This window comes from Asterias amurensis, chromosome 20, assembly GCF_032118995.1.
Source record: "Asterias amurensis chromosome 20, ASM3211899v1".
Classification (NCBI taxonomy): domain Eukaryota; kingdom Metazoa; phylum Echinodermata; class Asteroidea; order Forcipulatida; family Asteriidae; genus Asterias; species Asterias amurensis.
In genome coordinates, this window is record NC_092667.1 from 9,404,857 (window position 1) to 9,417,294 (window position 12,438).

The window sequence follows — 12,438 nt, forward strand, 5'->3', positions numbered from 1 at the left end:
TAAATCTTTGAACTTTAAATTTGTGTTCTGTTCAGAAAGTGTCCAATGGCTTTAATAGATTTTATATTAATACTCACCGAGTAGTCTCGTTATCATGAGATATCTTGAATCTGGCAAATCCTTCCAAATTTTGGAAATGACGTGTTCGCTAGTAACTGTTGCGATGGAATTCAAGATAGAAGAGGTGGTGCTGAAGAAAAACAAAAACAAACTAGACATTAGGTGTTTGTGAACAAACATAAAGCTGTTCCGTGTTCTTTTGCTTGGATTATGTGCTAAATGACCAAGGAGTCTATAACTGAAAACAAGTTTGAACATGTTGAATAGTGTCTTGAGTTATGGTGCCACTTCCGGTTGACCCGGAAGTAGAGGTCGACATGGGGTAATGGTAACCTAATGGTAATCTCCAATGCCAAAGGTGTCTCTAACTGAAAAAAGTTTGAAAATCGATATTGTCCCACTTTGGGTTTACCCGGAAGTAGAGGTCAAGTTGAGGTCACGGTTTTTTGCAATTTAATTTCAATCCCCAAGGAGTCTATAACTACCAACAGTCAAAAAATCGGCCGTGTACTTCTTGAGATATGGTCCAACTTCCGGTTGACCCGGAAGTAGAGGTCAACTTGAGGTCACGGTTTTTCAAAGTTTATTTTTAACGCCTTAGGGGCCTAAAACTTAAAAAAGTTTGAAAATCGGATGTACAGTACTTAAGATAATTATGGTCCCACTTCCGGTTGACCCGGAAGTAGAGGTCAACTTGAGGTCACTGTTTTTTCAAAATTAATCTAATCTCCAATCCCCAAGGAGTCTATAACTACAAACAGTCTTTTAAACGGCCGTGTACTTCTTGAGATATGGTGCTACAAAGATTTCCCAATTAAATATGCAAATATGTGTCACGTGGTTAATTAATTACGAATTTAAAAAAAATTTTGGTCGGTGGTTTGATGTTTGATCTAGTACAAGTTGATTTCACAGAACTCTTAACCACCAAACTCTGCGCTTATGATCAACATTTTTGGCTTACTGTGTTTTTAAACATCATCATGTCATGCATGCACACAGGTTATGGCTAACAATTGAGAAAAAGAAAAGGCAACACTATCGATATAAAGATAAGAATCAAACCTAAATATTACAAAAAATATAAATGTTTAGTTTTGGGGGATAAAAAAACAAATTCGGACGGAGATTCGAACTCGTAATTCTCAGATGTGTAGTCGCGGCTAAAAGGGCACGATGCAAAAAAGTTGGGTTTTTACATGTGTGCATCAACAGAGGGGATTATGATCCGGCGAAATAATTCTCGTTTCATGATTTTGCGACCATTGTCACTAAATATGAACTACTAACGCCTATAACTATTATTAAGTAGTGTGAAAATGTAGTATTAGATGCCTTTAGGGTTTTTTGACGACGACGTCGATGTCGTCAAAAAACCCTATCTAATTACGCACGTTCGTTTTGCACAGAGTAATTGATCCAGAACGCGGTTAGAAAAACAAGGACAAATTTAACGCACGTTCTAACGAAAATCCTAAACCTCCGTGCACAGAGTAATGTGTCCAGAACACGGGTAAGAAACAAAATAGTATAAACTCCTCTCAAGAAGTCAACAACTCATAGAGGTACATACTGTGTTGTATTACCAAAGAGAATATTTCACAATAACATGAAAGTGACTGCATCAAGTTTACAAATTAAAAATTCAAATGAAGACCACGTGGTAAATTAATTAAGAATTTTAAAACTTTTTGTTAGAGTAAAGCTTATGTTCTAAGCTTCAATTTGATATATGACTAAACTATTTTATCCTCATACTTTAGGAGACGGGGCCTGAACAAAAACGCTGTACAAACGCTATGGGGTTTTAGGCGGAAACAAAGAATAATAATAATAATGATAAAAAAAATAAAAATCTCGACGAAAACAACACCTGTTCCGACGGTAGGTCGGAACAGCTAATAAGGCATATTTATTTCAACCAAACCTGCTAGAGGAGCAGGTGATGAACATAAATAAATAAGCCTTTTGAGATATGGCAGACACAATGCTACAACACTATTAAGGTTTGGGTAAATTTGTGTGTATACATCCAAACCACACAGTACACTCATATCACGTCCTCCATACCTCAAAAAGGCTTATGGCAAGTGTGATGCATATAAACAGCAAAATTCATACAGTTTGAACAGGCCCATAGGTATAACGTAGCCCCAGGGGAGGGGTGTACACATTAAAACGGTTCAACAAAAACAACCTTCAAACAAAAACAAAATACTGTATTTATTAACCCTCAAAATATAATTTCTATCCCTCGAAATATTGTTTCCCCGCAGAGAGCAATCTGTGTTTGTAAACAAAACGTGAACCTATAGGCACTGTGAACTTTGCGCTTGGAAATCCAATACCCAATAAAATAAAAAAGTATAAAAAAAAGGTAAACTGACAGCAGATAGAAAACCTTCTCCTGGACTGTACTTTCTGCTTGATAAAAGAAATAGTAACAAGTTTGTATATAGCGCTCTTCACATCCGAAGGCTGTCTCAAAGCGCTTCCAATATTGTGACCACTGGTCATTGGGCCTTAAATCACTCATTGAATCATCTCAGCTCTGTTGGAAGTCTACAGCCTATGCAAATAATATGCGCTACTCGGCTAAATCAATTTCAAGAACCATCTCTGTCCTTACAGGTTCCCATTTCCGCCTGGTTGGAGAAAAGCATGTATAGTTATTTAAAAGTGTCTTACTCAAGGACGCAAGTGTCATGACTCCCGAACACCACACTCTGCTGAACAGAATCACCCGAGCTTGAGTTCGGTGCTCTTATCCGCGCGGCCACGACACTCTACACCTGGTTGTCCTGAACTAATTTATACGAGGCAGCACACAAAGCTAAGAACGAATTCGACAAAACCTACCTAAGAGCAGCGCTGCAGAGACCAGAAATCATTAATCCTGGAACGCCTGGAAGATCCTGGAATGCATTCAAGATGTAGTAAGGCAGAAGCTGATGAAGAGAGAAGAGAAATACATCAACATATAAGTGCGTTGCCTTTTGAAGCAGAAAGTCTGGTGTGGAATGTAAACCATTACTATCGGCTATGAACAAGTTAGCGACCAAACACGGTCTAGATTGAACCCATACACAGAAATGAAAATCGGAAACACTCAACGTTCTTGTTTGTTTGTTTGATTGTTTGTTGGTTTGTTTGTTTGATTGTTTGTTTGTTTGATTGTTTGTTTGATTGTTTGTTTGTTTGTTTGATTGTTTGTTTGTTTGATTGTTGTTTGTTTGTTTGTCTGTCTGTCTGTCTGTCTGTCTGTCTGTCTGTCTGTCTGTCTGTCTGTCTGTCTGTCTGTCTGTCTGTCTGTCTGTCTGTCTGTCTGTCTTTATATTTGTTTTAAAATTTGTTTTTGTGTATGTGTTTGTTGTATTTATTTTTTAGCTGATCGTATAACCCCCACTTGCACTTACCCCATCGGCCTCATTAAGATATCCAGCGGAGAGAGGATCACAGTCAACGTAGAGGGCGTACATCGACATACCGGCTAATACGCACAGGGATGTCAACAAGAGGCAACCAGTAACGAAGGCGCCAAATGCCCTATAAACACAGGTAAAACAATAACATGTTTCATAGAGGGAAGAGTTAAAGGCAGTGGACACTATTGGTAATTACTGAAAATAAGTAAAAAACCTTACTTGGTAACGAGTAATGGGGAGAGGTTGACAGTATAAAACATTGTGAGAAACAGCTCGATCCGTCTGAAGTGACGTAGTTTTCGAGAAAGAAGTAGTTTTCCGCGAATTTGATTTCGAGACCTCAGATTTAGAATTTAAGGTTTCGAAATCAAGCATCTGAAAGCACACAACTTCGTGTGACAAGGTTTTTTTTCTTTCATAATTATTTTGCAACTTCGACGACCAATTGAGCTCAAACTTTCACAGGTTTGTTATTCTATGCATAATATGTTGAGATACACCAAGTGAGAAGACCGGTCTTTGACAATTACCAATAGTGTCAAGGGTCTTTAAGTCATCAGCAAACCCTTATAATTATGAGACAATGGTCAAAAAGAATATCGGAGAGATTTTAAACTGGACATGCCAAAACAATTAAGACCGGATTGCACTCATGATGTTAAAAAGAAAAATTTAAAGTGAGAATCGACCACCGCTGTAAGCTAAGTTTTCAATGCATAATGTCGTTGCATTGAAGCCTTGCGATTGTTTTTGTGGCCGGGGTAAACTAAAAAAAAAGTACGGTAATTAGAACTTTAGAGGGTTTTCTTCAGAGATCAACGTAAAATATAGGCTTACAGACTTTAAATGTTTTGAGGACGCAATCTAGTTGTGTTTACAATAAGACCATGAACAAATCTCTCTCGGGTTGCGGAGGCTTTGTAAGTGGTATAACAAGTCGGTTCTTTTCAGAACCACATTGTGGATACATGGTTGTATACCATTTGCTTATTATGTACTGACATCTTACCCTAATTAAAATGGATTAAAATTATTTGTGTTTTACCATACACATGATGTTTGTGTTAAGCACTATGTGTACTTATTGTTTGGATGAAGCAACTCTCGAAGGCATATTACTCAAGTTGTATTCGAACCCACAACATTGTGTCTTAGAGTCAATGGAGAGTTCACTATAGAGACAGTGGACCAGTCTAGGTTGTGAAACCTCCAGCGGGTAAACGATCTTGCCCTGGCCACTCAAACTTTAAATTATGTTTCTCAAAAACACATTATCTCGGAAGAGGAAATGGGATTAAACGTAATTCATACGCACAGCCAATTTCTAACAGGCAGTGTATCGAACTATGATTTATGATTCATATTGCAATAAGTAAACAACGATTTTTCATGACTATTTTCAAAATGATAATCATTTCAAGTTTATCGATCGAGAATGTTACTCACATGTGGGCAGTTTGCTGTGATTTGCACGTTCCGTATCTTTGTACCTGGATCTGAAGCACTGACATAGGGGGCAGCCAGCTGAAGGTGCCACCAATTACAACGGTCCAGAACGTCACGTAAACCCTGGGATCCGGGTCAAAACTACGAGGATAAGAAATATAATTAAAACAACAAACATTTAAAAAAAATTATACTGGGACTAATGGTGAACTTTTCTAATAGAGGTCGTTCGGCGGTGCCACTCGGCCAGCTCGTGCGCTAGCACGGCTCCACGTATACTGCAGCCGATTTCAATCAAACGCTAGGATTAATCCTAACTCAAGTTAGGACGAGTAAAGCCCGGTTCATACTTCATTCGAATGCGAATGCGAAGCGATTTTGACGTGAATTTGACGTCATACCCTCCTTTCGCAGCGATATTCGCAAGGGAGTAGAGCAGAGTTCAACTGCTGCGAATTGTTCGTTGCGAATTTGTGACGTCAAGATTCGCTTCGCATTCGCATTCGCAGGAAGTATGAACCGGGCTTAACTTAGGATGGGTTCAATGCGTCCCAACGTCTTTGGATACGGAACTTAACTCGTCCTAGATAAATCCTAGGTTAGGGAGAGTTTGGTGAAATTGACGGCTGGTCCCTTGTCTTTATCCGTGAGACAGAGACAAGCACTGGTTTAAACGGCCTAATTATTTCGGTGGATAAACTTTCAGCAACGTTAGCTTGCACTTTCTGCGTTGTGATTGGTCTGCTCCGAAGTGACGTAGTTTCTATTAGCAATTACTTTAGTCTCGATCGTCTGCTGTGTTGTAGTTCATCAAGTGTAATGTGTGTACACGTATGAATGGGATGCGATGTCAAAGGTACTTCAGGCAAGATCCCGCCATGTGCTTTGAGGCTGGTACTTCTTAAATGTGACGTCAGATGTTTAGGCTTGTCTCCACGTTCGCTCGGTCTCAACTCGTCCAATTGGAATAGCTAACGTATGCACTTGCACAAAAGACCATTCCTCTTAAAGTAATAACTCCCAGCCAATTCTCCAAACCTAACGACAGATTCGATGATCAATAAGTTGTGTAAACCCATTGCAAATAATTGTTGTCGTTCTTTGCCATGTCCTTAAACGAGTGATTTTTGTTTAAAGCGATCTTTTACGCAGTTTTCATGGAGGCTCCAAAAAATCGTGTCTACAATAAGATTTTAGTTTCACGTGTAGCACTTACCCTTTAACTTAAAGTAACATGTGAAAATTGCATTTAAAAACACCCGTAATTTGAATACACAGTCTGATAAAGGTTTTTGACAAAACATTTCTCAAATTCAAATTTTTAGGGAATTAAAACATTTTTGTTTTCCCCCAACCATGCTATGAAACGGTTCTCAAAATTGAAAGCATAACCAAGTCTTTTGAATTTCCGTTATTTTTAAAAGCGATTACAATACGTACTTTCCCTTTATGAAGCCTCTAAACGTTAATAGCTTGCAACTACCAAACGATTCCTATTTAGAGGTTAAGCAACTCAATTCACACTCACTTGAAAAAATTGAGTCTCCCGCCGTTAAGGTTGCGCAACCAGATCTCACCAAAGCCAATCTGTATGACGGCTTGAGTAGATGCAGCAATTAACGACGCAACTATCAGACACATCTGAAAGCAGTCTGCCCATAACACTGCCTTGATGCCACCCTGCAGTTAACAACAACATAATTATAGCTCACACACAGAACATACAAACTATTTTTAGCGATCACAGTCTCTTGACTTCAGCTAATCGAAACGTGGAGACTTGTCGCATAAGTTGTGTGCTTTCAGATGCCTTGAATTCGAGACCTCAGCTAAGGGAATTTCATTCAATTTGAAAAGTTTACTGACAATTAATGTTTTATTTTATTTTCACAATGTTGTATACTATCAGCAGCTATGCCCTTAATTGACCTCCACGTAAACGCAGGGTCTTTCTAGGTAGTAGTTTATAGTATGGCAATATTGACTGCTATGAGGGGCACAGTTAAAATTATAGGCCCAAGGTGATGTCAAAACCATGGCTATGCCCGAAGCGAAGCTGAGGGCATAGCCATGGTTTGACATCACCGAGGGCCTATAATTTTAACTGTTCCCCGATTATTAAGCAGTCAATATTTCTTTTATATACCGAATAAAGATTCTTCTAATCAACAACATTCTGACTATACGGTGAAAGGTCGTCTGTGCGAAGAAAGGTCGCGCCGTGACACGGAACGCTAGTCATACATTATACATATTATATAGTTGCGTTATTTTCAGAGCGGGCATAGTCAATTGACTATGCCTCGGGCCTAGTCACTGTGACGTCATATTGATAGAAAAAAAGGGGGCATAGCTATTTCCATGACACCATTTGTAACCAATCAGATTAGAGGATTCTATACATGAGGTATATAATTCCTTTTGTTGAACTTACAATAACGGTGTAAAAAATGCAAACTGCAGATAAAATGACTGTACATGTAAACACGCTCAGCTTGGATCCAGTCACTGCAAGAAAAAGAGGGGTACAGATTAATAAAAAAAATATCCTCATGAAGTAAGACTTATTCTGTTCTGTCTGTCTTTCTGTCTTTCTGTCTGTCTGTCTGTCTGTCTGTCTGTCTGTCTGTCTGTCTGTCTGTCTGTCTGTCTGTCTGTCTGTCTGTCTGTCTGTCTGTCTGTCTGTCTGTCTGTCTGTCTGTCTGTCTGTCTGTCTGTCTGTCTGTCTGTCTGTTTGTTTTATATTTGTTTGTTTGTTTGTTTGCTTGTTTGCTTGTTTGCTTGCTTGCTTGCTTGCTTGCTTGCTTGCTTGCTTGCTTGCTTGCTTGCTTGCTTGCTTGCTTGCTTGCTTGCTTGCTTGCTTGCTTGCTCGCTCGCTCGGTCGGTCGGTCGGTCGGTCGGTCGTCCGTCCGTCCGTCCGTCCGTCCGTCCGTCCGTCCGTCCGTCCGTCCGTCCGTCCGTCCGTCCGTCCGTCCGTCCGTCCGTTCGTTCGTTCGTTTGTTTGTTTGTTTGTTTGTTTGTTTGTTTGTTTGTTTGTTTGTTTTTTGTTTGTTTGTTTGTTTGTTTGTTTGTTTTTTTGTTTGTTTTTGTTTGTTTTTTGTTTTTTTTGTTTTTTGTTTTTTGTTTGTTTATGTATTTATTATTATTATTATTATTTTTTTTTTTTTTGCTTCTTTGTCTTTGGTATTATCAGGGGAGTGAGCTTTAAGGGGCGCCCTTGTAGGTGTCTTTACACAATGGAACAATGGACCCTTTAGGGCATTCTTTGTTGAACCTTGACCCCATAAAGAAATTCTTACAAAAAGTGACTATCTAGCAACAAGAAAGGGACCACACAAAATGGATGGTTTTGAACTTAAATCTTTAAAGTCGACTGTCTACTATTCGTTTTAACAAAGAATATTTGAGAGGCTCTTTTACTCACCAGTGCTGAGCACAAGACTGGCTGCATGGGTAACCAAACCGGATTGCATAATCTGCAAACCACAGAAGCATTAATCACAATGGGGGATTTTGGGGGATGCTAGGTGGCAGCATACTTACCAGTTTGCTCGTCCCCAGAAAGGCGCTGGGAGCGGCAAACGTATCAAGCACGTTCATTGGTCTAATCCAGAAAATGCTCAGTCCCATCTTGCATCACACTCACAATGCACCATAGAAACACACTGTACGCATGACGTAATTCCTGGGCAAGAATCTGACCAAGCTGATTAGCCAATCACAGCGATCCTGGATAGCTGGCCGCGTGGGCCGAGCGAAACTTTCCAGGACTTTGACTTCGGCTCAGGAGCCGGGAGCCGGCCCAAGCCGAGGTTTGAGGAAGCCCCCTGGTAAAATCCATTGGTCTCGGTTTATATGTGCGCATGCTCAGAACTACATAAGCAATGGAATTTTGCTTGAATATGTCTGCTGCCATCTAGCGTAACAAATTTTGCCATACTCAAGGAATAGTAGCGAGCTTTCTATTTTTGGGACGGTAGCACACAGGACGGTAAAATTTCTGAGCGTTATTTTTTTCCCCAGGGAAGATGAGGCTACTTAGCATCGAGCAGCATGGTTTTCCTGCACGGTGATTGGCTGACGATGACATCGTCGACTGATATGGCAGCATGCTGTTTTTTCGTTGGTCTGGTACCCCGACCACCAAGTCTAAGTTAGTCAATAACAAAAGCGCCCGTCTATACCATGGGCTGAATGAGAACATCCCATGGTATAGACGGGCGCTTTTGTTATTGACTAACTTAGGCTTGGTGGTCGGGGTACCATACCAACGAAAAACAGCAATCAGTATGCTGCCTATCAGTCGATGATGTCATCTTCAGCCAATCACCGTGCAGGAAAACCTAGCTGTCTAATAGTTGGACTAAGTACGATTCGGTCTCGCTTTTAACATTTCCGGAAAGAATATGAAATAATCTATCCATATACTAATTGGGGACTGTTGCCGACATTCCTAACGGGAAAATTTGCCGTGTTTTTGTGACGTGTTTTCTTTCTTTTTTAAGCCATTTTTTTACGTACAAATTTCTCTTTTAAAAATATGAGTTGCACCGATTTGTTTCATACAAAACAACACATATGCTCTTTATTTCAATGTACTGCTACATTAATTCTGTCAATACTTTTCAGATAAGGCCGAAAAAGACTGAATTTCAGAAGCCTTTTGGACTAAGGCGCACGGTCCATTTAGAGACGAACTCAATTTTAGGTTGGTTGTGACCAACTAAGATTGTTTCCCAACTAATGTGAATGTTTTTACTAAACGTATAGCCACGGTGGGCGGCGGTGGGCGGGCCCGCCCAGCACTGACAATTTCCGCCCGGCACTTTAGCTGAAAAATAGACTGCCGCCCACCACAAAATTTCCCCTAAAATTAATAAAAAATTAAAAGTTCTACTGATTTTGATCACATTGCAAGACTAGAATGTCATGTTTTTCATGTTTTGTCTTTTTAACAGCAGTTTGTAATTTTTTGAGCCAGAATTACTAGCAATAAAAACCGCAAACGTGTTTTCCCATGTAATTTGCCTCTTGCCATGTTCTGAAGTTTTCTTCGTGAAATGTGACCTGACGTTTTTTATTGAACGAACTATATAGTACAGTGTATAAGGCGTACCGTCTATACCAGGCTGACAGCAGTGCTGGTATCGTGCACATGTACACGATGTATGTGTACATGAGGTGTACACCAGCGCGCGCTGTGGTAGACCCTACAGTGCACTACAAGTCTGGTCGTGAGGTTTTCGGGGGGATTTCACGCATCCCATTATACACACAAACAGAATCGCCACACAACAGTACAGGGGCTGTGTAAAGTCTAGTGTACGAGTTCGCGTGTCCCGGACGTAGGCATGTAAACACGTTCGCTTCTACCTGGGCGTACACACCACACCAAGCCACAATCAAACCATTGTTACCAGTACTCCTGGCCGCGGAGGATTAGTTGGGATTAGCGAGAGATTAGCAGTGGAAGTGTCAGTGATAGCCTGGTGTGGGCGAACTCTTTGTTAGTTGTAAACCACAGTCAAGTGCCAACTCTTTTGTGTTTCACCTCAGTAAGTCTTTCTATAATCTCTGGAAACGATTGCGTCCCGAAACTCAACCGATTGACCCTCTGTAAAATAATCGTTTGCGGCAAGCGGGTGATGGTTGCCGAACCGGCCCTAAATGGACCGCGCGCCTAATTAGTATCCAAACTGAGGTAACGCAAGCAAAATCACGCCAACTCGCGCAGATAAATCACAAAGGAGACTTATAATATCGAGTGTACTGCGGATAGACTGTGCTCCAGTCCTAAATGTAGAGGATACTCTAGACACGCTTGTTTGTTACGCCAATGTGAGAAAGAAGGTACATATACAACACGTCCATTAATGCTTAGTGGCCTCATCTTTCCTTGGGGAAAAGTACGCTGTACGGGATTACTGATTGTATATAATAGAGATCAGTGTAAGGGAGCAAGAAATTCGATCGACGCATGCGCCAAACTGAAGTAGTCTCCGTCGTATAGAGATTGGGACCGCTATTTTGGTGAAACAACGTCCGGTCTGTACGACAACGGAGTGCTGTCGTTTGTACACGTTATGGTGGGGGAGCCTTGTGATAGACTCGATTCAAGCCCCGTTCTCGTTCGAGAGATCCTAAAAAATCATATCCGACTTCAAAATGTAGCTATTGTGGTCCCGATAATGGCCAGGCACAGGGGGCCAGGTTGGGGATGCCAACCTCGCAAAAGTTGTCTGATGTTTAGGCGATGGGACTGGAAATAAAAGGAACCTCACGGGACTGGGACTTGAATCAAATCTATATCACCATGCGGTCCACAACATTCAAGACGGGATTACTCAAGCGTGAGCATCCAGACTATTGTGTTATGCTCTCTCCCGTCCTGTGTGCTACCGTCCCGAAAATCGAAAGCTCGCTATTACCTGACATTAAGGAACTTAATTACAAATTCGATCGAAACAATTTAAAATAAACAATACAAATCAGTGGTATTAATTGACTTTAAAATCATAAGAACCAGTGTGGGATTTTTGTTACGATTGTACTGTATTGCTAGGCTATACAAAACATAATAATAAACAATTATTGTACAATAGTAAATTGAATAAGAAGTAAAAGCAAAAATATCTTTTAAAGGAACATTTCAGAATTGGTTTCTGCTAACCAAAACAGTTGCTGGCAGTATAAGCACTATATGTAATCCATCATAAACATAAACTGACAAACCTGTAGAAGTTTGGATCGATTGGCCATCTGGGTCACGAGAGAATAGCGAATAACCGATTACAAATTTTGCATTGCATCGATGCCAAAACAAAAATGAATAAAACGCTCACTGAGCGATAAACTCCAAACGCGAAATAAGATTATTTATTTCTAATAAAATATGACATTTCAAACAGAACTATTTCAAGGGCTGTTTTCTATTATCATCATCATTAGACCGTGTAAGTTTTATGTAAATCTGTGATCCTTACAAATTCTGTAACGTTCTTTAATTTAAACTTTGCTGTTTTCTATTCTGGAACAACAATTACATAATCGTGTTTTCTACCATTAAAGAGCTTCAAAATGTTTTCTATTCTGGAACAACAATTACATAATCGTGTTTTCTACCATTAAAGAGCTTCAAAATCGATCGCATCTGATAATGGACAGCCCAATCAGGTACTCGCAGGCTGTTTGGTACAAATATCGCGGGTGGCATTCAACGATTGCACCACTTACTAATTGAAAAACGTAATCAATGATTAATGAACAAACACTTTATGTGAGCCGTTTTAGGGAAAATCAGGTTGTTGCAATCTTAGACGTCACTACTTACCATGAAAGCGTAACCTAACACCAGGCAGCAGTTACGAACTGCAACACCGAAGCGTAATTCAAGATACTGCAAACGGAAAAATTACAATGATGTATACACAAAATAATGCTGTAAAATCTGTCTAAAGTTCTACTTCTTCATGAGAATCAACAGTTTTTGTAACGAACCAAGATACCG

The 12,438-nt window shown here is 40.1% G+C and overlaps 1 protein-coding gene across 2 annotated transcripts in view; it reads right to left on the bottom strand.

Moving 5' to 3' along the window:
- LOC139952174 (sodium-coupled monocarboxylate transporter 1-like) overlaps window positions 1–12,438 on the bottom strand; it is a 49,426-nt gene that overhangs the window by 26,266 nt on the left and 10,722 nt on the right. For both annotated transcript variants that reach the window (XM_071951198.1, XM_071951197.1), the window contains exons 3-10: window positions 12,262–12,327; window positions 8,356–8,407; window positions 7,366–7,439; window positions 6,460–6,611; window positions 4,932–5,072; window positions 3,477–3,606; window positions 2,920–3,008; window positions 78–190 (exon numbers count right to left, since the gene is read on the bottom strand). In XM_071951198.1, coding sequence (XP_071807299.1) covers window positions 78–190; window positions 2,920–3,008; window positions 3,477–3,606; window positions 4,932–5,072; window positions 6,460–6,611; window positions 7,366–7,439; window positions 8,356–8,407; window positions 12,262–12,327 — 817 coding nt within the window. The remainder of the gene's footprint in view (window positions 1–77; window positions 191–2,919; window positions 3,009–3,476; window positions 3,607–4,931; window positions 5,073–6,459; window positions 6,612–7,365; window positions 7,440–8,355; window positions 8,408–12,261; window positions 12,328–12,438) is intronic.